Source organism: Zootoca vivipara, chromosome 6 (genome assembly GCF_963506605.1).
Source record: "Zootoca vivipara chromosome 6, rZooViv1.1, whole genome shotgun sequence".
Classification (NCBI taxonomy): domain Eukaryota; kingdom Metazoa; phylum Chordata; class Lepidosauria; order Squamata; family Lacertidae; genus Zootoca; species Zootoca vivipara.
The window spans coordinates 66,416,144-66,444,024 of NC_083281.1; the positions used below are offsets into that span (position 1 = coordinate 66,416,144).

A 27,881-nucleotide genomic window follows, 5' to 3' on the forward strand; every position below is an offset into this window, starting at 1 on the left:
ATAAGCCCTGGAAAGCTGCTGCTAGTCTGTGTAGACCAGCCTTTCTCAACCTTGGGTCTCCATATGTTGTTGGACTACAACTCCCATCATCCCTGGCCACTGCTCCTGCATGATGGGATGATGGGAGTTGTAGCCCAACAACATCTGGGGACCCAAGGTTGGGAACGGCTGGTGCAGACAGTACTGATCTAGTTGGACCAATGGTTCAGTATAAGGCAGCTCCCTCTGTCCCTGTCTATTAACAGAGAGCCCTCCTTTCCCAAGCTTTTCCGTTTCTCTCTTGCTTTGTCCCTCCCTCCTGCCTTCCTACTGTCCGCCTTCACAATTGTCCTCTCTCTCCCATTTTATCCTATTCCTCTCTGGCTACATCCTCCTGGCTTTCTACTCATGCATCTGGCCATCTCATGCCATCTTCCTGTTTCCCAGGAGATCCCACAGCCACCCATGGATGATGTCACTTCCAGGTGCCAGGAAGGGGTTCCATCTTGGTGCAAGTCTGGGGCTGTTCTCAGGCTACATGCTGCAGAGACTGGGTCACTGTGCACAGGAGGATTTCAGCATGTAGAAGCTGCCACACCAGCTGAAATGTCCTTTGCATTTACAGCTTCCCATTCTGAGCAGCTGCCAAAAGAGATTTATTTACTTTTGAAGAGCAGAAAGATGGTCAACTGTACCCACCAGTGGCCAATATTAATCTCTGATTTTTATTTATTTTTATTTTTTGCTTACCTTCAGCATGCCCTGTGCGAAAAATTCATTTGTCCCAGATTTAGAGGGACTTGGGAAGCCGATAAATCAAAGGCAGGCACAGGCTGAAATGGGCAACATTGGTCAACAGTTTCTGCCTGCCTGCCTGCCTGCTGCTTGGTAAACAGAGGCGCTCCAGTTGTGTCCTAGCCTCTTGTCAAGCATCAACACTGAGTCAACAACCCGCTCTTGTGGCTTAGGGCTTTTGATGTTTACTTTGTTCTTTCCACAGTTCAAAAGAAAAGCACTAATGCACCAGTCCTCTTACCAAATACTATCTTAATCCAGGAATCCAGAGCCTTTTGCTGTTGACCAGTTAAGTCTGTTAAGAAGAAAAGGATTTGATCAAGCTTTACATAACAACCCAGAAGTCAAATCCAGCTTCTTTTTTGGACCGGATCAGACAGCTCTTTTCATCTTTGCTGCTCAGATGCCTTGTTAATAACAAAGGGATGAAGGGAGGGGTGGTAATGACACTGACAATGTGGAAACAAAAGCAAGGGATTCAATTATTTCCCTGTTTATTGCTTTGCCTTTTGGTCCCAACTTCGGTACAATCAATGCTATGAAGGTTCTCAAAGCTAGGAAGCTGCAAATTCAATCAGCTGCTATTTGTTTTATTATGAGTGTTGGGGCTTTGGCACAGATCAGTGACATCAGACCAACAAAAGGCTACACGGTACTATTCTACTGACATGTGCCACACCAGGAAAGCATCACAGACCATTGGTTCACAAGGAGAAGGAAAATAAAGGACCTGGGGAGCTGTGACTAAAGCTCATCCTTGACATGGGACTAGGGCTAGGCACTAGTTGCAGGAAGCGGAAATCTGAGTCCCAGAAGGAATAGGACAGGCGTTGTTGGATAGAGCACTGGGACAGATGCACAGGTAGGTCAATCCTCTTTTAAAGCCACCCAAGTTGTTGGTCATCACTACAACTTGTGGCAGCAAATTCCACAATTTAACTATGTGGTGTGTGAAGCACTTCCTTTTGTCTGTCCTGAATCTTCCAACATTCAGCTTCATTGAAAGCCCATAAGTTCCAGTGTTATGAGAGAGTGGGGGAGAAACTTTCCTCTTTTCCAGTTCCTCCACACCCCTGCACACTTTTATACCCCTCCATCACCTCCCTTCTTCTCCAAACTAAAAAGACCCAAATGCTGTGACCTCCTATCAGCCATAACAACACAAGAAGAGTCTGCTGGATCAGGCCAATGACCCATCTAGTCCAGCATCTTGTTCTCCCAGCAGCCAACCAGTTGCTTATGGAAGCCTGCAAGCACAACCTGAGCACAAGAGCACCCTCTCCTTCTGTGGCTTCCATCAACTGGTATTCAGAAGCATTTCTGCCTCCAACAGTGGAGGTAGAGCTAGCCTTATCCTCTGTGAATTTGTCTAATTCTCTTCTAATGCCATCCAAGTTGGTAGCCCTTACCTCTTATGGGAGTGATGCTGGTAGATTATTCCTTGCTGGAATAACTGTGGGTGGCCTTGTGGAACATCAAAGCACTACTTCATAGAGGAACCAATTCAAACAGAAAGAACAAGGAAGCCACAAGAAAGAGGCCATCTACTTGCCTTGCAACTGCAAGGGAATCCAGAGAGGGAAAACACTTCTCTACATGAAAAGGCCAAAGCTTTCAACAATATCCGTCAGACTTCTTGTACATAAGCAATACCAAGTAAAGGTGTTCCATTGCCTAACAGAGAAGATTGCTGCCAACCTAGTTTGAGGATATCAGGTGCTGGGTATTACGTTAGACTTAAGGGGTTTTTTTCACTGCGCCTTCTATAATGCCACTGCTCAAGGCCACACAGTGATTTAGATATTCAAGGCTGGTGTTTCATACCATAAAGGTGCATGGAAGTTTGCAACGCAATGTTGTTCCACATACCCCTTTTAACAGGCTTCTCTCTGCTTGTAATCGCTCCCTCTTATAGCAAACTCAGGTGGTGAGTGCTGACAGCTTTTTAGCCCAATTGGGCAGTTGATAAACAAGAGGGAGGGGAGGTATTGGTACATTCGGGAGAAGCTTTAGGATTCCAGGAAGTGCAAACAAAAAAACAAACAAAAACCCACAACAACACATTTTAAAAACCAAAGAAAGAAACCCTGCCAAAAAGTGTGTCAAACCGTTTGCATGCTCAACCACCACAAAAGGTACACTGGGGTGTTTCTCTTTTGGGTTTTGTTTTGTTTTTTTACAAAATAGGGGCGAAAATAGCAAAATTCCCTGATAGGATAAAATGACTGCTGGAACCCTGACGTGGAACAATCCTTCTGAGGAGGATACATAGCAACATTTTTGTTGTTGTTACAATTTGTTCTTACTGTTCACTATAGACACATCTGCACCACATATTTAAAGCACTATGATACCATTTTAACAGTCATGGCATCCCTGCAAAGGACCCTGGGAATTGCAGTCTGCTAAAGGTGCTGAGAGTTGGTAGGACACTCTTTTCCCCCTCACAGAGCTCCAGTTTCCAGAGTTCCCTAACAAAAGGGACTGGCTGTTAAATCACTTTCAGGGCTGTTGCTCTGGGAGGCAAACTGGGGCCTCCTAACAACTCTCAGAAGACAGGAGTGCCTGGCGTGCTCTGGTCCATGGGGTCACGAAGAGTCGGACACGACTAAACAACAACAACAACTCTCAATGCCCTTAAGAGACTACAGCTCCCAGAATTCTTTGGGGGAAGCGACTGCCATTAAAGTTGTATAATAGTGTGTTAGTCGTATGGTTGCGGATGTGACCTACATCTTTGATTGGACACATACCAGTGGTTCTTGCAAGAAGCAAAAAATCCAGGCCTCAGGACTCTTGAAAGGACTCCTTGCAATTAAGGCTACACAAACCTTTCACTGGCTGACCAAGGAAACTTCAGGAGGATGTTTTGTTTACCCACCTTCCTATACAGATACATACCTATACACACATCTCTTGAATATGCACAGAACAAGTCTCCTTTGCTTTTTCTTAAAACATAATCATAGTAATTTATATATTTTAAAAAGGTACCTTCCAGGTGAAAGTGTTCATTTTCAATTGCCTCCCTGTAAACTTCACCAGCTGCATCCTGTAAAAAAAAGTAAATAAAACAACAAAGGGGAGCTATTAGCAGGTGTACAAATATGCAAGACAGCTATTCTTTTAAGTTGCACAACAATATTTCTAGATTACATTAATCTGGCAATACTTGCCAAAATTGCATCCAAGCAGACGGAGCACACAGCTCGGTACAATTCTGGAAACTGCCCTGCAGTTCACCAACTGTCCCCGAGTCCAGTCACAACTGCACCATACATTTAAAGCACATGGCTTCCTGCCAGATAATCCTGGGAACTGTAGTTTGTTAAGGGTGCTGGGAATTGTAGTTCTGTGAGGAGTAAACTACAGTTCCTAGGATCCTTTGGGGGGAGGGGGTAGCAGAGTGCTTCAAATATGCTTTAGACGTATGGAACAGATGTGACCCCAGATAATGCTACCCATAAACACCAGATGTCAGCCATGTCATTCCAGGCCCTTGACTGACTTGCATAGATGTCATCCTAAAGGCCTACACCAAACATGGCATCTTTTGTGCAACGGTTATTATTAATAGCAATAATAATTTCATTTATGAATCACTTTCCATAAGGCACCCCAAAGCAATTTACAATAAAAATGTATATAAAACAGCTCCATGTATAATAGGTTTTTAAAAATGCATTTATAAAACCAAACACACGTTTTAAAATGACAACGCCACGCAAAAAAAGTTGTGGAATTCCTTCCCCACGACAAAGCATCTAACACATGGGTAGGCAAACTAAGGCCCAATCACCTTCTAAATCGGGCCCGCGGACGGTCCGGGAATCAGCGTGTTTTTACATGAGTAGAATGTGTGCTTTTATTTAAAATGCATCTCTGGGTTACTTGTGAGGCATAGGAATTCGTTCATCCCCCCCCAAAAAAATATAGTCCGCCCTCCCCCCCCACAAGGTTGAGGGACAGTGGACCGGCCCCCTGCTGAAAAAGTTCGCTGACTCCTGATCTAGCACCTTCATTATACAGCTTTCATTGAATGCTAAAGACATAGCACTTTACTTGAGACGTAGGCCCCATCCAAGCCATCCATTTAAAGCAGTATCATACCACTTCCTCCAAAGAATCTTGGGAAGTGTAGTTTGTTAGGGGAGCTGGGAGTTGTTAGGAGATTCTCAATTCCTCTCGAGGAGCTACAAATCCCAGAATTCCCTGTGAAGAGGGGTTTTTTAAACCACTCTGGAAATTGTAGCTCTGCAAGGGGAATAAGGGTCCCTCAACAACTCATGGCACCATTAACAAACTAAAGCTACCAGGATTCTTTGGGGGAAGCTGTGACTGTTTAAGTTGGCATCAGGATAGATATGGATTGTGGCTAATGTTGTATATACACAAGGATGCTGAGAGTTGTAAGCAGACCCCTACCCTACTCACAGAGCTGAAATTCCCAGTGTTCCCTGGGAAGATTTATTGTTAAACCACCCTTATCAAACTGCACTTCCCATGATTTGGGGAAAGCAATTAACTGTTTAAAGTGGTAAGATACAGCTTTAAATGCATAGTGCAGAACATTACTTCACACTCTGAATTTCTACAAACACACCCAGCATGAAGAACCATGCTAATTAAAACCACTGCTTATAGTATACTTTTATAAGACTTCATTTGAAATAGTAATAAGAATGCAAACAGTACTTCTCCATACAACTAATATGCCAATATAATATGTTTTTAACCATGACATGGCTTTTATGTACTTAAAAAAAAAGCAACACCACAGAGCTCTTGCTTATCACTTTTTGCATTGCTTTAAGTTCATGTAGGTAGCAAGCTCATAATTATTGACAATTCAGACTTTCTGTTTTTATTATTATTATTATTATTATTGAGGTTAAGTGTATGCTCAGAATTAAGTCATGTTTTGCCAGCCATTCTTATTTTTTTATTTATTTCTGCCTGCCCCCCCGGATGATTTTTATTTAATAACCACAACTTCCAAGCAGTGGTTTGACTGACTTTGTAAGAGCAGCAATGCATGTATATTAGTGGCCCACTAACTGAATACCCTCCCCCCTAAAAAGACCGTGGCAGCCTTTGTAAATTTCAGTGACACAGCTAGACAGCTAGAAGTCATCAGCTGTCAATTAAATTTGCTCCTTCATGCCAGTCTGATTATGGCATGCATTATCTCTGATAGACAGACATTTATTTAATAGGGCTGTGCGGGCAGCCAGACAATATATGCTACTATTATGCTAAGAACCATAAGGAGGAAATGTTTATTTATTAATGGAGGAGGAAGCTGCACGGGCCCATATGCTGCCATTGATAAATTAACCCGGCACCCTCTTTATGAAGATGCACCAAGGCCCCGATCCAGAGGGAAACAAGTTGCACTAGGGTTCCATCAAAACTAATGGGGCTGAGGCTACAGTGCTACTCACCTGGGAATGATAAGCCCCTGTGAACTCACTGATTTACTTCTGAATAGACATATATAAGGTTACACTGTCAAACTTAAATTTCCCTGAATCGGGGCCCCTAGGCAACACTAGGAAGCTGCTACCCACAACACTATTCTGCAACATTCTTAAATAAACAGCAAAATAATTTCTGCACAACCCACCTGTCCTCAGCCTTTTAAACTATATTATGATTATTGCCCTTGATTTATTAATTGCCATCTAAAGCACCGTCCCAAGGTGATTTTTCATATAAGATAATCAAAAACAGTTAAAAACACACAGGAAACAGGGCCCTCTCTCCGAGCTGGGAGGGCGAAGAGACCGAGAGGATTGGGGGCAGGCTTCCGGGTCGCCCCACCTGTTAGAAGCAAGCTAGCAGAAGAGGGGGAGCAGTACGACGGCAAGAGAGAGATGTTCTGCCTACACTGGACGCAGCCAGAAGCAAACAGTCCTGGCATTGATCAAAGAGCCCTGGTGGAATGGAGCCAGAGCTGAAATGCTCGTGGCAAGAGGCCAGGCCAAGGAATGGAAGGCAGGCAGCGAGACTGGAGGGGAGTCCAAAACAACTGGGTAGTACAGGTACCTGCCTGGGAGGCGGGGGGGGGGTAGGAATCACACCTGGAGAGTCATACAGAAAAGGTCAATATTTGGCTATTGCCCAAGAGAAGACTAGTAGCATTTGCAGATTTGCCAGACCAGGGGTGGGGTGGGGAAACAGATTAAGTGGAGACTGGGTGGGTAGAACAACAGTAGAACTTGAGAGGATAACACAACTGTTTATCCAGGCTTCTCTTGGCAGCATTAAGTGACTAGCCACAATGTGCAGCAGGAACCCTCCACACGGTGCGATCTATTCTCACATCATACTGTTGGTAGGCTGCAATGATATATCCTGTTTCCTTCACCCCTGTAAGGGGACAAGCCCTTTGCAAATGCTGTTTAGCCCTGGTTCCCCCCCTCCCTTGCAACGAAACACAGGTGTGCAACCTCCAAGAGGCAGGGTAACATTGCTCCATAAATCTGTCAGCAGAGGGTGCTGGTTGAACAGATGGCTTTGCATTCCACAGGCAGCAATATCCACCCTCCCTTTCTCCCACTCCTGGAGTTCCTGTCCCCAATCTGCAAGCCCAGGTATGTCAACACCCTCCTTTCCAGAGCAGCTCAGGATTTCAATGGGACAGGAAGCTGCACAGGGAGTTGGGGGGGGTAGAGAAGGAGGGAATACAACCCCCCCTCCACACACAAAAATCTTTACATCATCAGCTTGTTCGACCCATCCAGACCAAGAGTGATCCCAGCATGAAACAGGAACATCAATAACTTGAAAAGACATAAGAGTATTTCCCCCCCCTCTCCTACCCCTCCCCTCCTACGTTTAGAAATATGCAAGGCAGCTGCCCTGAGCCGGTGGGAGAGAAAGCTGAGACGAAAAGGATGGAGAAGACAAAAGCTATACTGGCACACAAGCTTGAAAGGAGCTAAACAGCCATGCTTGAATTCCAGATTTCACTACTATGGTGTTTTGTTTTGTTTTTTTACAGACAGGACACTATTGAAGAAGGGCCGTAGCTCAGGGCCAGAATATCAGCTTTGCATGCAGAAAGTCCCAGGTTTAATCCCTGGCATCCCCAGGGTAGGGCTGGGAAAGACATCTGGTCTGAAGCTTTGGAGAGAGCCACTGGCCCACATGTCCTGCTGACATGTTCTCTGAATATCAGCTGGGAGGGGTAGGAGATGGGGGGGCAGGATTATACTGCTCACCACCTCCCACACTTGTGGCCTACCTCTTCCTCCTCCTCCACTGCCTACCCCACCACCACCTTCGGTGTGCCAGGGCTTGCCTGGACTGCCTCAGGCAGTGGTGGGGTGGCAGCAGGGGGTGAAGGAGGAGATGGGGGGGCAGTGGAGGGGCAGCCTTTTCTGTTTTGCCCTGACTGCCTCCAAACACCTGCCACAAATGTTTGAAGCCCTCTTATAACATCTAAATGTGAAAGTTGCAGCAATGGGTCTGGTCAGTGTCTGATCAGGGTACCACGAGTTCCACGGAAGGCAAGTGGGATAGAAACAAGATAAATAATTACATAGCAATCTACCTTGTACCTAGCTAGTCCGCTTAGCTCAGTATTGTTTACACCAGCTGCCAGCATCTCTCCAGGATTTCTGACAGGGTTCTCTCCCAGCTCTAACTGGAGATCCCAGGGCATTCTAGGACATTTTTCATCCAAAGCAGATGCTCTACCCATTAGCTACAGCCCTTGGGTGGAATGAATCATTCCACCAGGAGATATTGAAAGGAGATCACAGGCTTTTTTGACAAGTTGTGAACCCCTTTTTCTAGTTACAACAAGCATGTGTGCATTATTGGGACAAATGTTACAGCAGAGCTGAGCCAGAGGCAATGATCTGAGACGAGACAGGGATGGTGTCAGAGAATTAGTGCCAGGAATCAAGACCAAAGGGCAAAGCAAGATGCAGGAAAGGATATGGAAGGGATGGGGAATCTAGTACCTTCCAGATGTTGCCAGACTATAACTCCCAGCATCCACAACAAAGTGGCCATGCCAACGTTCTCTGGAAAGCCACAGGTTCCTCAATGCCCAGGAAGACTTAAATGAACCAGGAAGCTCTTTCATACTTCTTCCTGCCCTGAAAGATCCAATGGCCAGCCTGGATGGGTGGGATCAGAAAACAGTTTGAAGGGCAATGCATCAACCTGCAATCCAGTGACTTACGACGAAGGGCAGCTGCACACAGATCCAAAGACTATCACCTGGGGTCCCTTGTCAGGCAAAGTGCCACCATATGGCATTCCCAGGCAGGTGCTCCAGTGCCAAGGGTTGCTACTGATATTTCCCAACTCCACATCTTTACACAAATAATTAAATCTGGATCACCTAAAGCTGGCCACCTTTGTGGGAAATTATGACGTGTCCCAGAGATACTACATAAGAATATAAGAAGAGCCTGATGGATCAGGCCAATGGCACATCCGGTCCAGCATCCTGTTCTCACAATGGCCAACCAGACACTTCCATTTAAAGCCTGCAAGCAGGACCTGAGCAAAAGGGCACTCTCCCCTCCTGCAATTTCTAGCAAATGGTATTAAGAAGCATTACTGCCTCTGACCGTGGAGACCGAACATACAGCAAGCATCATGGCTCTAGTAGCCATTGATAGCCCTCTCCTCCATGATTTTGCCCAGTCCTCTTCTAAAGCCATCCAAGTTGGCAGCCATCATTTCCTCCTGTGAGAGTGAGTTCCAGGGTTTAACAATGCCCTGAATGAGGAAGTACTTTCTTTTATCTGTCCTGAATCTTCCAGCATTCAGCTTCACCAGAGTAACTGTGTGGAAATTAAAATGGCAGCTGTCCAATGCCAGTCAGAGGAGAAAAGCCAATGGAAAAGTCTGCCAAGATAGACCATGGCTACCAGGAGGAGGAGGAGGAGGAGGAGGAGGAGGAGGAGGAGGAGGAGGCCAACAGTGAAATTCCAGCATGATGGCCCACTGGAGGAACACAAGAGGGCTCCAGCAGACTTGGAGGCAGCCCTGGTCAAGATGTTCAGTTCGGTTTGAAACTCCCATGTATGAATGCCTAAACAACATAGGGTGTGCTATAGAAGCTCTCTTGTTCGAAATGACCCATTTCAGCTGGCCCCCTTCAAAATTAAGGAACATTCCTGGAGCATTCCTGGAGCAACTGCATTGTGTCAGGCTTCCTCTTAAAAGATTCTCCAAAGTTCTTTCAAGCCAGCAATTCAGCACACACACACACACACACACACACACACACAGAGAGAGAGAGAGAGAGAGAGAGAGAGAGAGAGAGAGAGAGAGAGAGAGAGAGAGAGAGAGGAGCGCTTTTCAGTACAAGGACTGGTCTGCCATCTGCATTTTCTTAAAAGGAACCACATTAAAACACAAAAAAGTTTAGCCGATCCCAACTCCCCACCCTCAGACTTTGAAACCAAGACTTCCTACTAGAGAATTTAATATCTCTGCTCCTGCTCTCCACCCCGGTTCCCCCTCCACCACCAGCCCTGTTTTCTGCATCTCTGCTCTCTTAAAAGCTAACAGATGTTAATGCCATGAAGTTTCAAAGAAGAAGGGGAGGGGGGAAACCATGCCCACATAACTCATTACAACTAATATATTCCAAGAATTTATGTAGTTCAGGGAACATGTGAGGTACTGGGGTGGAGAGAGAGAGGAGAAAGGCCAAATGTTTGCACAGAACATTACCCCTGTAAGTAAATAGATGCATATGCTTTACCCTTACCATCAGGGTGGAGAACCAGTGGCCCTCCATATATTGTTGGAGTCTGGCTACTTTCACACCATCCATCAGGGCCAGCACCTGAGCAGTACCACAAAAGGCTCCCCCCTCCATCAGAGAAGAATAGGTGAGTAAAGACTTACATCGGGAACAAGGGACGGAGGAGGCCAGCAATGCCTCATATTCACCAAGAGGCTGCTGCAGAGGTCGCAATGAGTGGGGGCTGCCGAGGAGGCGTCAGATCTAGTCTCCAAGGAGCACACCACAGTTGGTGCTGCCACCATGGAAGCAGAAGAGGGCGAGACTGGATTAATTGGAGGCTGGATCTGCTGCCCCTGTGGACCTTGCCACCTCAATTTGCCGGCCCTGGGCCCGCCCTGCCATCCATGTAAAGCTCTGCGCCACACACACACAAGACTACCACTCATATTCCAAGTTAATTAACCTGTAATTAAAACTATTGCACTTGGGTTTCATACTTGCAATCCGCTGACAAAGACTCAAATTGCATGAGAGTTGACAAAATCTTCACTGCCTAACAGTGGTTAAAGACTGTTGAGAAGAAAGTAATCTGTGTTAAGATAGGTTAAGTATGTGCCTCGCAGAACGTAGTTCTCAAAATCTCTTTCTTCACCCCCTCAGTAATTAAATTACGCCATTTAAAGGTTCACTTTTGTTCTGTTACTTAACTGGGAGTAAGCCACACTGAACACAATGGGACTCACTTCTGAGTAAATGCACAAAGGATTGCCTCTGTCAAAAGGTGCCTTCAGACATAGAGAGCCACTTTATATTGAGTTAGACCAGGCATCCCCAAACTGCGGCCCTCCAGATGCTTTGGCCTACAGCTCCCATGATCCCTAGCTAACAGGACCAGTGGTTGGGGAAGATGGGAATTGTAGTCCAAAACATCTGGAGGGCCGAAGTTTGGGGATGCCTGAGTTAGACCACTGGCCCATCTACCTCAGCACTGTGTACACTGGCTGGCAGTCACTCTCCAGCATTTCAGGCACAAAATTTCTCCCAGCACTACCTGGAGGTGCCAGGGATTGAACCTGCAACCTCCTGAATGCAAGGCTGATGCTCTGTCACCATGTCATGGCACTTCCTACTGTTGGGAGTCGATGGCCTGCAATACTCACTCCAACTGTATGAATTGTTTTGAAGCACTTGGATAAAAGGTTCTTGCCACTTCTGAGCATCTCCTAGCCCTGGTCCAATCCACTTCTCTAAGACCTCTGCATGTGGCCAAAGAAGACAGGAAATGTCAGGGTGACTGCAGCCCCAAACAAAGGCCAACAACAGCTAAAACTTGTGGGGCTGCTGTTCCTAGTAAAAAGAAATAAAATAGAACTAAAGTAAGACTTGCAGAGAATGCCGGTGCTTTAAAAAAATGGACAGCAGCAGTCTGCTTTTCTGTTTGGTCCAAAACCAGTCCCAGGAATCACCAAGAGCTGCTGACAGGGCTTTAGGGGGTGGGGAGAAGAAAAATAAAGATTACATCAGTTTCCCAGTGGGGGGTATCAAACTGCATGGCCGGGCAGAACTTTCATCCTTTTCTTCCTGTTCAGACGCTGGCCAATCTGCCCTTGAAATCGGTGGGAGGCTTGCCTGTGCGAGGTCTGCAAGATCAAGACATCTCTGATCACAGAGTTTGAAACAGTAGGGTTCTGCATCTCGCACCACCTCGATCAGCAGCATCCTTCAGACTTGGCGCCTGTCCTATATTTGTACAGATATAAAAGACCCAAATAAAAGTGTTGGGGGAGGCAGGAAAGAGAGAAAACTAATTACAGCCCAGGCTCTGCCCCACTGACGCCTCTCCACAAGCACAAAGCATCCATCTTAGCCATTAAGGCCATAGCAGGAAGAGTGGTGGTCAAAGGAACATGTGGGCAAAAGGCATCTAAAGGCTATTCCATATAAACTGTCTATCAACGGATCTTAATATCTCACCAACTTGTAGCAGCTGTACCAACCCTCATTCTCTCTGCCCAATCCACAAATACTGTTTAAAGTTGAGGAGGCGGAACAAGCTTCCTGGGTTGAAATTTGAGACATCAAAATGCATTCAGTGCTTTCTTTTTTCCTTATTTTTTTACAAGAAATGTCACAGAAATTTCAAAGTATCTAATAAGAGACCAGGTCAACAACAACTGCCAAGTCTATATAAGTAAAGTTCATCGGCGGTAACAGGGCCACTTTTCCACTCTTGTTGATGACTGTTTCATCTGTTGTTTTGAGTGAAGAATGACATAGCAACACCAAAAAGCAGGAATAATCTCATACTAAGTCCACCACCACCACAAACCACTGCTCGGAAATTTGTGGTCCGATTATGGAAATATGGAGTGTTATTTGATACATTAGGTATGAGATAGGAAAATTTGCGGCCAATCAGATACTAAACTCAGCCCCAGTCAGCATGGTCAATGGTGTGGTAGATAATGGGAGCTGTGGTCCAGCAACATCAAAGAGGCTACAAGGTTCCCCATCCTTGCTTTAGATCAGATTAGATGTTCCCCAAAGTGTGGTGATAAGCACACCCCTTTCTGGATTTTCTTCCTTTTGATGAGTTTGTTCCTTGCCTAAGAGGGAAGCATTACCTTGACATATTTTCAGGACAGTGAGTTGAAGACATGCTTGTCTCTCTATTTTGCTTTTCCAGCTCCCCCCACCCCTTGGGACCACGCTATGAAAAAGCACCCATTCCTCCTCAAAAAGCTCTAAAAATAAAAAGGTCTGGCCACGTCCGTGCACATTTTATTCAAATTCAACTGATCAATTAACAGACTGACTAAAAATCCTTTAATTATAAAGTGTCACTTTTGTTGAGGAACGCACATCATCACTCTCCTCTCCTCAGAAGAGCTGAAGATGCAGTGTTGTTTCTCAGAACTGAGGATGAGAAGAAGAATAAAAAATGGACTTTCCTTCAGGCGATTTAAAATCTTTCAAGCACCACAACACATGGTCCTTGCTCTCATCTCTGTTTGCATTATTGACGCCTTTTCAGCATGTATGGGGTGGGAGGAACCAATGGGCCAGCTCAGGTACGGTAGTTTTCCGCTTAATGATACAACTGAATATAAGGTTTGCTTTTCAAATTTGCTGGGTTTCGTATAGAAGGAGCTATCCCCCTACCTTTCGGACAGCAATGGCCCAAAGCAGGCATAGGCAAACTTGGCCCTCCAGATGTTTTGGGACTACAATCCCCATCATCCCTGGCCACTGGTCCTGTTAGCTAGGGATCATGGGAGTTGTAGTCCCAAAACATCTGGAGGGCCAAGGTTGCCTATGCCTGGCCTAAAGCATCTAGAGGTCCACCTGATTGGGGAAGGCTGGTCTATGCTGACAGACAATGGTGCTCCAGGGTTTCAGAGAGGGATATTCCTAAGCCTAGTTGGGAGATGCTGGGAATGGAACATGGGACCCTCTGCATGCGAAGCAAATGCCCTGCCACTGAGCTATGGGCATTGCTACATAGCCCATGCTCTGGATGGTGGCAGCACAGCAAAAAGCCGAAAGATAATGAGGATGCTAAGCATGGAAAGAGGCTGGCGCACTGGAGGCAGGAGGACAAGAAGAGAAGCAACTGGAGGAGCCAAACAGGTATATCCAATGAGATTCTTCCACTTAGGATAGCACAGAAGGAGACAATGGAAGGAAAGTTTTAGGGGCCGCAGTGCAAATTTCATGAAGTTAGAGAAACACTGTTCCTACTCATCGCTTCCCTAAATGCGAGCAAGCGCCAACAACACTTCCCGACATCAAAGTGGCAGACATTTAACTTCACTTGAAAAGTCTTCACGTTCCTGAACAAATACAACATTAAGAGCCCCGCCCTTAAAGGAAGATGAAAGGAGCCAATCTCCTCTTTAAATTATCAAGGAAGTCAGTGCCTTGACTCCCTTTTTCATTGGGAAGTTGGGGGAGGGGGGGAGGGCCTGACTTCAATCAGTTTGTATAAACCAGCTTTTGTTTTTCCTTTTACCCAAATGACTTCGCTCTTAAGGATTTATTGTAACTGGATTGCTTTGCTGCCCAGCAGGGAGCTGTAGCACTAAGCAAAGCTGAGCAACACAGTAGGGTTTTCCCTCCTCTTCTTCATCTTCTTCTCCTGCCGCTGATTGAATTTCTACACTCTCAGCTCTTCGGAAATGTTTGCTCTCTTACGAGTTGTCAGAGGGAAATTGTGAGCAGTTGATTTTCTCTCAGCTAAAGCTAAGCAGGGGGTTCTATATGCAGCCAGCAATGTGCAGAATTGAGGAGGGGCTTGGAGGGGGTAGGAGAAGGGGAGAGGATCAACCAAGTTGCTGAAAGGAGGTGGGAGGGAGGAGGACAGCCACAAAAAGTAAAACAAAATAAGTAGGGCGCAAAGTGAAAAGAAAGAAAAACTCATTTCCTTGGATATGAAACCTGGAAAGGATCGACCAGAATTGGAAGATGGGTGCGATCAATGCTTAGAACAGCTTTTGCCAACCTGGAAACATCCATAAGGACTTCATATAAGACAGCTATCTGAGTTAGACCACTGGTCTATCTATCTCAGTATTGTCTATACAGACTGGCAGCCGTTCTCCCTGGTTTTAAGCAGGGAACTCTCCCAGCTCTACCTAGAGAGGCTAGGGATTGAACATGGTACCTTCTGCATGCAAGGTAGATGGTTCTACACCTGAGCTACAGCCCTTGCAGATCATGATGAGTGGCCAATGTGGTACCCTCCTGATGCTGTTGAACTACAACTCCTACCATCCCTTTCCATTGTGCTGCACTGGCCAAGGATGGTGGGGGTTGGAGTCCAACAACGTCTGGAAGATGCTATGTTGATTACCCCTGGCTCCATTTTTTTTAGAATGCAGTTCCCATAGAATGTAAGAAGAGCCTTTCTGGACCAGGCCAATGGCCCATCTAGTCCAGGATCCTGTTCTCATAGCGGCCAACGAGATGTCTGGGGCCAATAGGAATTGTAGTTCAAAACTTCTGGAAGGCACCTGGTGTGTAAAGGCTGACTCTGAACAACTATGCAGTGCTGGCTTTTAAGGTGGGCTCTTGGGCACAGCACTTTTGGTAGGGGATCCCGACCTGGAACAGGCTGAGAATTCTTAGGTTGCAAACATGGAAATGATAAGCATGTTAGGGTGGCGGGGCCTCTGCTAGTCTTGGAGCCTTAACAAATGTCCAGCCTTCCCATCCTCTAGAGTGGCTATGTGTCCTATTTTACAAAGAAGGCACCCACTATTCAAAGGGCTGTCAGGTCCTGTATAAACTGTAGCAATGATTTCTAAATTCGCATTTGTACATATAAATTAGCAAATGCAAGCTTTACGCAAATTTGTGTCCCAAAAATTCTGGAACCAACCAGCTGTGAAACTACGGCTAACCTAAACATGTGCCTCTCATTTTGCCACCCCATTTGTAGACAAGAAAACTGGGAGGTCACTGCAGGATGGATGGGAGTGAACGGGGAAGCCTTACCAGTGGGGCTTCTCGTGGCGGCCAACCTGCAAAACAACACGTTATAATACAGCATTGTTAGAAAAGGGCTTATTGGGAGGGGAAATGGTGGCGGATTGCATCTGACTCTACCCACATACAATTAAGTTCAGTGCCACCTGGTGACTAAACCATACAATGACACTATCAACCCAAAATTTTGTATCTTTCACTTATTCCCTATGAATTGCTGTTTAAAAGTCGCAGCGTGCTCATGGCACCCATAAACTCCAAGTAGGGTTGTTGAAGAGCATTAAGGAGTATACTAATCCAGAACAAATTATCTCCATAAATTATACTGAAGATACACCTTCAGACAGTGAGCTGGGAAACTCTGGCAAATATCCTGAATGTTTTATTTCTGCAAGCTTTTCCTGTGTGTGGCAGAAAATGCATTATATTAGGCTTTCACTGCTGATCCTGGGCATCCTTGGCCAACTGTTTTGTACTGCTTTTTATTATATTGTTATTTTAAACAGTGCAAGATGCCCTGGTGGTTTTTGCACAATGAGGATGGAAATGTTTTAATAAAAATAAAATTATACCTGTATCTAATGATGGGGGGGATGGAGATGTGGATTGAAAATCATTGCCCTGAATCAACCACCTATATAAGCTCAGTCGGTTAAAACAACTCTTAGACCAGAACATCCCCTTCCTTTTCTCTCTCTCCACTGGGATGGACACCTGTGCCTCTGATCAGTACAGAAGCCAGGGAAAAGCCCCTATGATGAAAGAGCCTGTTTTTGGCTCCCAAAGTCTTAACTGGAAGGACCACTTGAGTGATCAAAGGCATGAGGGCACTTCTGCCTACTGTGTATTAGGCTAATGAACGTCATTAAGCGCTCAACAGATTGGACAAGCACTCACTTTGCCCTCTGTCTACGAGTCCAGAGAATGTCAAGCGTTTTCTCTCCTTGTTTCTGTTTTGGGGACCTGTACTTTGTCTCACAGCCAAAAGAGAGTGGTGGGAACTGTCTACTAGAGAGAGAGAGAGAGAGAGAGAGAGAGAGAGAGAGAGAGAGAGAGAGAGAGAGAGATATTTAGGTGAACTGGAGTCATCAGTCTACACACAGTCAAAGAGACACAGACAAGATGTAGGTATGACTTCAAAGCAAATACGAATGAGGCATCCTTAGAAGCAAGCACTATAATTTGGGACACTGCAGTAGTGTACAAAGGAGATTCCTTCTTTTATCCCGCTACTACTGTAAAGTTACCAAACATTCCTTCCAAGGGATGAGCCAATGGGGAATCTTATTATTTATATGGAGGAGACTTGTTTCTCTGTGGCTCCAGAAGATTGGCCTAGAACTAATGGGCGGGAATTGCAAGGAAGCAGATTTCAGCCAAACTTTTAAGAGAAACCTTCCTAATGGCGGAAGCTGCTTGATTGCTTCACGGGGTGGCGGTCTCTCTCTTTCCGCTCCCCTCTCTCTACTAGAGATATTTAAGCGTAGACCATCTGTCAAGATTTAAGCAAGGTTCCTGCATCACTTGGTGCCCTTTGACCTGCCCTTCATCCACCTCCTCAGTTCAGCCAACCTCCTCCATTGAACTCAACATGGCGGCTGGCCTTCAGCTCAGGGGAGGAAAACAACAGATTATGCCCAATGTAGAAGACAATCTTTTACCCCAAGGGCCACATTTCCCTCTGGGTATCCTTTCAAGGGCTGCATGCTAGTGGTGGCTGGGGCCAGAGACAAAAGTGGGTGGAGCAACAAGCATAAATTTTATGTTTGTACAGCTGTTTTCTGCACACACACCTCTATCCTGCATGCAGGCCAGGAAGAGGCAGTCTTTCAGTTCAAATAAACAGTCCAGCCAGCTGAAAACACTTGTGGTGCATAACAGGGCCAGTGAGGAGTGCAGCCTGAGCAAAGTCCAGAGAGCCAGACACAGATGATCAGAGGGCCACATTTGGCCCTCAGCACCACCCCCTTCCCCGGTTTAGGGCCTACTCTCAGGTTGGGCTCAAGCAGAAAACAGATCATGTTGTTGTTGTTTGTTGTTTAGTCGTTTAGTCGTGTCCCACTCTTTGTGACCCCATGGACCAGAGCACACCAGGCACTCCTGTCTTCCACTGCCTCCCACAGTTTGGTCAAACTCATGTTCGTAACTTCGAGAACACTGTCCAACCATCTCGTCCTCTGTCGTCCCCTTCTCCTAGTGCCCTCAATCTTTCCCAACATCAGGGTCTTTTCCAGGGAGACTTCTCTTCTCATGAGGTGGCCAAAGTATTGGAGCCTCAGCTTCACGATCTGTCCTTCCACTGAGCACTCAGGGCTGATTTCCTTCAAGGTTGGGCTCAAGCAGAAAACAGATCATGAGGATTGTGCTATAATTAATAACAATAATAATAATAATAATAATAATAATAATAATAATTGTGTGTGTGTGTGTGTGTGTGTGTGTGTGTGTGTGTGTGTGTGTTAAAAGGAACAAACAACCCACCTCATGCTGGCTTGTCTTGTTTTTGCAGTTCACACAGTTCCAATCTGATTTAGTGGTTTACTGGTTTGAAATGCTTTCTGTGGTCATGTAACTGCAATAAGCTTTTATTTAAAACATGGGGATTTTGGCAAGTGAGGGATCTCCACAGAAGCCTACATTTTGGAGAGGGTTGAGTTTGTTTTAAAAAAATGTTAGCATTGACCGGAAACTTTTGCCTCTCTGTAGCAAAACCTCTGTAGTAAAAAGCTTTAAACTGCTGGTAGACTTTGCTTCAGAACATGCCACAGGTTGTCAGAAAGGGCCAGATGTGATGGTACCATAGGCACTGGAAATGGCAGCTGCTTGCCCAGTTTCCTCTCTTCTTCCTCAAGTTGTCTTCAATAGAGGCAGACAATACAGGGTCCACCAGCTACAACTGGTGGCTGGCTTGGGTTGATGGGAGTTGGAGTTCAACAACATTGGTGCCATGGTCCCAGATCTGGATTTCTTGGAGTCCTTCAGCAGCCACTGCTCTAATAAGATGGATCTACTCTGTGGTCCTCTCTATGTGGGTCTGCGGGTAGCAGAGCCCACTTCCCTGAGAAGACATCTCTGACACCAGTTTCAGGTGGTGAGTCCACCGTCTGCACAAGAACTCAGGAGAGGACGGGGGTGGGGAGAGAGAATCTGTTGTTCTTACTTGAACTCTCAGCAGATGTTGATACTATTGACCACAGTGCCCTTCCCGAACAGACTCTATGGGATGACCACTATTTTCCTGTCCTCATTGGCATTCAACATCTGCAGGTAATTTCAGTTTGAGATGCTTTGTAGGAAGAGATTCATAAATGAAGTGAGAATAAGAATACTTTGAGGAGAGATACCCACAGCTGAGAACCCAATAACTACAAAGGAGTCAATGGCTGCAGGAAAAGCTACTTGCCCTTTAACAGACCAGGACGCAGCACTCAGAGGGTGAAGCCTCCAGTCAAGGACTACCAAGCCCTGCTATAAACCTCAGGCAGAGACTCCAGCCCATCAATGAGACAACTTGGGCATTTGACCTCACTGCACTATCCATGGTCCTGATCTTATTACACCTTGATCTCCTTTCTAGGTGCTGACTCCAGCCCTGCCATCCTAGATAACCTGGCCTCACCTTGCTTGGGCTGTCACCCCACCTGGGTGGTAGGAATCAGAGCATCAGTTTGGCTGCCCCTGGACTACAGCAAAAAAATGTTTGTTTATATTCCACCTTTTCTCAAGAGCTCAAGGCAGCATACACACTTCACCCCCCCTCTCCATTTTATCTTCACAACAGCCCAGTGAGGTAGCTTCGACAGAGAGAGAGAAAGGCCTAAGATCACCCAGTGGGATTCATGGCAGAGTAGGGATTTGAACCCCGGTCTCCAAGGTCTTAGCCCAGCGCTCTAACCGTTACACCACACTGATTCTCTCTGTTGCATGATATGGCATGACCTTTGAGTCCCCTTACCCAAGCCTGTGGCAGCCAGTGACATAAGCCATGAGTGGAAAAATGTACCGTGCAATGATGTCATGCCACACAGTGAGTCTCAGTAGATGCCAGAACATATGAATTAACTATGTTTTCCTGGCCCTCCCTATCCAAGAAAGGCACATTTCTGATAGTTAACTCCTTATTGACAAGAAAAGCGCTTACAGCAGCTTCCACAGTGCCCTGGACACACACACACACACACACACACACACACACACACACACACACACTTCTAGCCTCTAGGCAACTGCCCAAAGGTCTAGGAGCTATGAAGAAGTTGCAGCAATGGGGAGACCCCACTGTTTGGTTTATATCACCCTCTTCTGATGGGTTATTCACCCAAAACCTGAGACTTCTCCTGCATAGTAGTCATTGCTGCACTTCCTGCTTGAATCCCCTCCTGGTTCTAGGAGACAGCAGGGCAAGGGAAAGTGGGGAGTCTCTTGACCCATCTGTTGGCTGAACAGCCCCCTCTTCTTCTGCTACACCAGGAGCGCCTTCTTCTATCTCGGACTGCCCTGCCTCTTCCCTTTTCCCTGGCTCCTGCCTTGCAAACCCCATAAATCAGTGGTCCCCTCTCCGGGGTGACTCTCCTGAACCACTGCCTCCAGCCCACACTCTTTGGAGTCCTGACACTACGGCCCCTCAAGTTCAAACATGGCCATTTGGTGCTAAATTAAGTCTCCTCCTCTTGCCCCGGATGGATCTGTTTTAAACCTAAGAGGGAAGCAGTCCACTCCCCACCCCGCCCCCCTGGAATGCTGCTCCTCCAGCAAGCTGTCAAAACTGACCTATGTGAAATTTAAGAAGAGAGCGGATGCAAATCAAAGGGGCAAAAAGTAAGAAAAGAGCTCCTGGCAGACTTGATGATATGTTGATAATGTTCTCGTACTGGAGTCAGGGTGACACCAGCCTGAAGATGATATATAGAACTAAGCCTACATACCACACGATTTACTGGCCTAACGACAGTTTTCATTGATCCGAGGCCAACAATTACTGGATCCGGTCCCGCTGCCTATTTCAGTATCTAGCTCTGGCGTGCAATCAAAACACTAACCCTGCTTCTCCACAGTTCCTGTGCCAACTCCACACTGCAGGCTTGAGCCAAGAGAGGATGATATGCAAATCTGGCAGGTGTTATGGGCATGCCAGTGCTGTTTGCAAGCCTAGACTCTCTCTCTCCCTTCCCCCCCCCCAAGTGAAAGAGCAGAAGAGGTTGAGGGAGCTCCATTCAGCTGCAAAGAAGTTACTGCCCTGGCACAGCAGAAACACACACTATGCAGGTCCCTCAAGAACAGAAGTTGGCACAGGAGAAAAAACCCTCCCATTGTAAGACTTGGGCTTTGTCTTTAATATAAAACAAACACATCCTTTAAAGTCCCTCCAGACAGTTTAACATAAGAATGCAAGAGCCTGGCTGTGTCAAGCCAATGGTCCCTCTACTGAGTCCAGGATACTGTCCCCATAGTGGCCAACCGGATGCCTGTGGGAAACCCACAAGCAAGACCCAAACACATGAGCACTCTCCCCCTTCCCATGGTTTCCAGGAACTAGTATTTCAGAAGCATCCAAATGGCTTCCGACAGTACGTGGTGGTAAGTTTCCATGTTGTGTTGGTAAAAACTAAATGGAATAAACTGGTTAGTCATTAAGGCGCAATAAAAGTATCTGAGAATAACTTACTAGCAAAGAAAGAAAATCCTTGCCCTTAGGCTTGTAATCTAAAAAGAACACAGCACAAAAGGAAAATGCACTGGAATGGAGGAGGAAACGCACAAACTCGGGTTCAAGGTCTTAGCTGCAAATTCTTCTACTAACCAGCTGGGGAAGGGTAGAAAAGATCAAGAAAAGGGGGTGCCAAAAAGTTTCTGATCTCTCAGCAGTGCTGACAGGAGTGGCCCTGCATCCCTTCTCCCCTGCTGCAACCTGATGCAGTGACATCTGCCAGGAGATGTCTGCGTTTGCTATAACAAGACCAAAAGAAAAGGCTACTCCCCACCCACAGAAAGTTTGAACAGGCTTCCCTTGTTTGAGGCAAGGAGTCAAAGACCCAGCTGTAAATCAGGCACTGGACAGATTCATAATACTGTATTAAAAAGGGGAAACCGGGTGAGAGGTTGAAGCCAGAAAGGGAAGATTCTAATTCATAGTTAAGGATGGTTACATTTTCTATCAAATTCCATAGGGGTTAGATCAGTCAATGATACCACAGCCATAGACAATTAATTCTATAATTAACTATTAAAGCAGAAGAACAATTAACAGTGTTAAATAAACATGATGCCCCTGTGGCTATTCAGTTAGCTAATGCTTTTAAAAGGTTTACAGCCCAATCTTATTCACATTTACTCAGAAGCAAGTTCTACGGAGTACAGAGGGACTTATCCCCAGGTAAATAAGCATGCATTGAATAGGCAAATATTTTCAATTTGGGGGGGGGGAAACTACCGCAACATATCAATACTGTAATTGTAATTATTTTCTCCAAAGTGCAATTATGTACATACTCAATACCATGCATTTCTGTACTCTCTCTTCAGAATTAAGGCAGATCCCAATCAAAGAGCAAATATAACTGAAACAACAATGATTTTTATTATAATCCATAACATTAAGAACCCTAGATCTGGTTCATGTAGCAGTGTGAACTCTCCACCACCCATTTGGGAGCATCCTGGTGACTGCAGTGGCAGTTGTCAGAATCAACATGAATAGGTAACTGTAGTGAGTGCCTTCTTGCTGAGCGCCACTGCCTGCCACCTCTGCTCACGTTCGCATTCTGTTATAGGGCCTGGGATCTACTAACATTAGAGAAATAAAGTTCCAGCGACTTTATTCTACCAGAAGAAGCCAGCACTGCTGGAAGATACGGTAAGTGAGCAAGCAGCACTGGGTGACAGTATTGAAAGGAGGACTATCTGCAAGGACCTGTAGCTCTTGGTCGCAGAAGCTGCTACAGTCTTCTGGAGGCTTCTGAGCTTATGGTAACTTATACAAGGTGCGGTATAGTAGCCCAAAAGGATCACAGAAGAAACACAAAGTGCATGCAACAACAACAACAACAAACCCATCATCCCCTATGGCAGCCTCCAAAACTTCTGCTAAAATTCCTGCTCTTGAAACATCACTGCTGAAGAAAACCAACAGAAACTCAACAGGCAGGAGAAGAATCTGGGTTCTATGTCCCTTGGCTCTTCTTCCTCAGGGACCCTACTTGCGTTTCTTTTGCACTTCTGCCATCCTTAGAGCGGTCTCTCTCACATGGGCAAACAAAAGAATATGTATCACCAAAATAATAAAAATAAAATAAATAGAATACATACATAATAGTTGCATGTGCCAGTTTATGTGCATAGGTGCCTGCCAACATTTTATTGCTAACCGGCTCCCTCCGAGATGTTAAACGCTTCAGCTCCGTTGCTAGATGCGTAGTTCACTCACACACCACCTCTTGCATGTCCCACAACTTCAAGACTTGCCCGCCCACCCACCCCACCTGCCTGCCTCCAATGCTTCCCTCACCATGGAGCATGCGTGATCCATCACCACTGTGACAGCGGGCCAATGCATATATAGTATATAGAAAAATAACCATTATCGTACAGAGGTTTTCAACCTTTTTGAGTCCACGGCTTCCTTGACCAACTACATTCTTTCTGCAGCACCCCTGTGGGGCTCAGGAGCCCAGTTGTGTCACCTCTTGCCTGCAGATCTGGCAACCTCTCACCCTTTTTCAAACACCCTCCCTTGTGGAGTATTCCCTCAGTCTCTTCTCCTCTCCCCTCTCCTTGGGAGTCCCTTGGACAGCTGCAGCTGCTGCCCCTGGTCTCTGCCCCAAAGAGAGGTGCCTCCTCACACTGTCCCACAGGGGCCAGGGAAGCACCCCTAGCCAGCTCCAGAGGCACCATTCACCTGCAGAGCTTATAGCCAAGACTGCTGCAACAGCTGTGCAAGCCTTTGGGAGGCAGAGACGCAAAAGGGCATCCGAGGAGGGAGGAAAGGAAAGAAGGACAGAGGCCAGTGTTGCCAAACTCCTGACCATAATTCAAGGCACCCCAGGGTGCCACGGCACACTAGTTGAATTATAGCGTCCCCTGCAGCATCAAGCCAAGTTGATCATACGCTGCTTGCTCCAGAGCAAGATTTGAAATCCCACTGAAACTGCTAGTAAGCAAAGGTAGCCCTCATTTTCCCCACTAAGCTGTCTGTAGAATGGTATGCTCTAACCTTGGTGAAAAGGAAACCAGAGGCTGAACAGAATATCCCACAGATTGGCGCTTCCTATCACAGTGCAAGCAAGTCTGAGAGATATTCTGAATTCTAGGGTTGCGTCCATCTACAGTAAACCCTTTTCAAAGCAGATCCACTGAAATTAATGAACCTAAGCTAGTTATGACCATTGACTTCATGTGTCTACTCTGAGAAGGACTAGCATGGTATATGACCACCAAAGTATGCTGGTGTGGAACAGGGATGAAGAGCACATCTCTTCAACAAACAAAAATGAAATGGTGAAATTGCGGAGCTCCACAGACAATGCTCTGGTTTCTACTAGAGAGGGATGTGTGCACTGAGAAACCAAGAGATGTGAAGGGATTTCATTTGCCTGGGAGGCAGCCTCTGAACATCACTCAAAAAACCAGCACAAACAAAGTACGCAACAGACCCAGGACAGCACCAGGACTGGCACTATTGGGCATCTTCCAAGAGGCCACAGCCTAGCAGGAGTCAGACTCTCTCTCTCTCTCTCTCTCTCTCTCTCTCTCTCTCACACACACACACACACACACACACACACAAGAGTCCCCTGGACCTGCTCCATACACCCCTGGACAAGAGCCTCCATCACCACTGCAACCTGCTTTCCCCCTGCCTGTCACTACACCCTTGACAACAGTGCTGATGTAGGTGGAGCAGTAGATGCCACTACCTGCTACACCATTGGCTCTGTGTATGGCAAGCAAGCAAGCAAGCAGAAAGTGGCAATGATGACAAGGAGGAGGAGCCAGTGGGAAGGGAGAGGGTCCGATGAATTGCCTTCCCCAATTGTCCAAAAGCCTAGAGCCAACACTGGGCGGATCCACTGGCCTCAAATTTATGAGGGGCTCCCCAGGTAGGATGGAACACATCCCTCATTCAAAAATATAGCACCACCAGTGGTTACGTTATCAAACTTTGTTCCAATAAGAATGTTGAAAATTAAGTAACAGCACTGAAAGAATTTCGAAGGGAGCAACCAGTTCATCAATAAACACAGAATTCCCAACTTCCAGCTGCTAACACAAAAGCTAGCTTAGAACACTGCTGACTGCACTAGCAAACTAAGGACACTACATGAGAGGGGGCAGGAACTGCGAACAGATAGAGGCAGGTGGAGAAGGGTTAAGCACTCCTTCCTACTTATTATTTTTCCCATACAAAAGGGGGCGTGGTAAGAGGATGGCATTTGCAAGGGAGAGCCAGCAGGCAGGAAAGTATGCTTAACCCCCTTCTCGCCTTTTGGGTTGGGAGGGAAATGATAAAATTTACAAGGGAAAATCAGTAGGCAGGAAGGAGTTCTTAACCCTTCTCTACCCGCCTCTTTTCTTCTGGAACCCCTGCCCTCAAACTCACTGCCACTCCCCCTGCCCAGTATCCCAAGCTAGCTAGCACAATCAATACAACACCTGGAGAACTAGTCATTATTTCTTCTCCCCTGTTGTTAATTCACCCAGACATTATCCAGGCCTTCTGCTTCTGTTCCTAGGCATTACTGCCTGCATTTGTCATCCGGCCCTTTCTAAAAGCAAAACTATTCATCTTACAGCGCTGCAGGAGCCGTCACAGTCTGTTATTGCAGAACCCAGACTCACAACAAACAGCATACTCCTTTGCATTAAATACAGGGGCAGCTACAATACTTTCAGAAATGCCTATTAAGAACAAATAAAGGCGAGGAACCACGGCTGCAAAGCCTCATGTTTGTCAAGACAACATTAAAAAAAAGAATCAGGAGGAGAAAAGAAACAGAGAAAGCGAAGGTGGCAAGAACAGCCAGGGCTGGAATAAGGTGATGGCAAACTGTCCACAGACAACACAATAAGGCCTCTCTTCCAGGTGTCAGGTTTGGTGGTGTGCAGGGAGTCAGAGATGGGCAGCCCACAAGCAGTTCCGGCTGTGCCCGAGAACCAAGTTGCTCAGACCAAGGATTCAGGTCAGTCAGGAACTTTATAGAGCCAGCTGGAAACCTAGTGGCTCTCTTGCATTACCTGAGTACTGAGGGGATGGAGTAACTCACTGGCAAGGAAAGGTTCCAGCATTCGAGAGTGTTTAGTTAACAGAAAAGGCAAGTGAGAGGCAATGTGACAGATGTTTGTAACATTATGCATGGCATGGAGAAAGTGGACAGAGAAAAGTTCTTCTCCGTCTCTCGTAATGCTAGAAAACTCATGGACACTCAATGAAGCTGAATGTTGGGAGTTGCAGGCCAAATAAAATAAAAGACTTCTTCACACAGCACATAGTTAAACTGTGGGACTCGCTTCTATAGAAGGCAGTGATGGCCACCAACTTGGACAGCTTTTAAAGAACATTAGACAAATTCATGGAGGGAAAGACAGTCAATGGCTACTAGCCATGATGGCAATGCTCTGCCTTCACAGTTGGGAGGCAGCAATGCTTCTGAATACCGGTTGCTGGAAACCTCAAAAGAAAGTACTATTATGTTCAATCTTTATTTTTCCAATATATTTTCTCACAGGCATCTGGTTGGCCGCTGTGAAAACAAGACACTGGAATACTGTAGATGGGCTATTGGTTTGCTCTAGCAAGCTCTTCTCATGTTAATTCTGGGTGGGTAGCTGCAGTTCTGCCCTCTAGCCACCTTCAGTGGTGGTGTCACAGAGCACAGCTGATCTTAATAAGGCAACAAGCAGCCTCTTCTAGTGATGTGAAGTGTGAGTTGCCTCAGTCCAACTGCTTAACTGCTCAGTTCACAACCCCTTGAGCCTTACAGTTACGTTTTTGGATACTCTTAGTTTTGAGGCTCAAAATGCTGACTTTAACTTTTTAACTCCTAACTGGTTTGAGACTACAGTAGCTATTAAGTATGGTGGCACAAAGTAGAGACCCCATGTTTATTTTGTGCTTTCATCCTGTGTTTTTAATCTTGTGAACTGCCCTGATATCTTCGGATGAAGGGCACCATGTACATTTAAACAACAACAACAACAACAACCTCTCAATACCATAATCCACAGGGGAAGGTCCACCATCTTCAACAACCAGGTTCTGAGTACCCAGAAACATCTGGACAGCTGCTGCTGGCAACAAGGACCTTGGGCTTATTAAAGCAAGGTGGTAACTGTATTCCTAAAAGTTCTGGACTGTGATTTTTTTCTGCCTGCCGACACCAATTTTAGGTTCTGGACTTAATGGCCTTATGCACCCTTCCTCTTTAGAAGGTGGCACATATTCCTTCACTTACCTAAAAATGAGGCAAGTTGACTCTGGTGTATTTGACGGCCCTCTTACTCATTCTGCTGAGTGAGGCCATGGACGTCTGCCCTTAAGTTTTGTCCTGATAGTACCACTGAAGAGCAGACATATTGCTGGCTTGTCTGCAAGGAAATCCTCCACACACACACACACACACACACACACACAAATCAAGAGAAGCTAGGATTTCCCTTAATGAGAACAGCCCAGGGACAAAGCTTTAATACATTAACTAAAATTACATTCAACACATAATTAGCCGAAGCTCTGAACTTGCAAGAGGCAGCCCATCCACTTCTAATGCGCTAATTAGATAAGACAGCCTTTCAAGCTGAACGGAGTGCAGTTTATAAAGGGCCTTGGTGGAGGGGATAGGGCAAGGAGTCTGAGGCAGCAGTGCTGATGTCGCCATTCAGATGTGCGGCAGCGTCGCACAACCAG

The 27,881-nt window shown here is 46.1% G+C and overlaps 1 protein-coding gene across 3 annotated transcripts in view; it reads right to left on the minus strand.

Moving 5' to 3' along the window:
• Positions 1-27,881, minus strand: part of NKD1 (NKD inhibitor of WNT signaling pathway 1) — a 119,092-nt gene that overhangs the window by 46,661 nt on the left and 44,550 nt on the right. For 2 of the 3 annotated variants that reach the window (XM_060276089.1, XM_035117054.2), the window contains exons 4-5: positions 3,769-3,826; positions 1,016-1,069 (exon numbers count right to left, since the gene is read on the minus strand). In XM_060276089.1, the coding sequence (XP_060132072.1) occupies positions 1,016-1,069; positions 3,769-3,826 (112 nt within the window). The remainder of the gene's footprint in view (positions 1-1,015; positions 1,070-3,768; positions 3,827-27,881) is intronic. The other variant, XM_060276088.1, reaches the window with a different exon arrangement.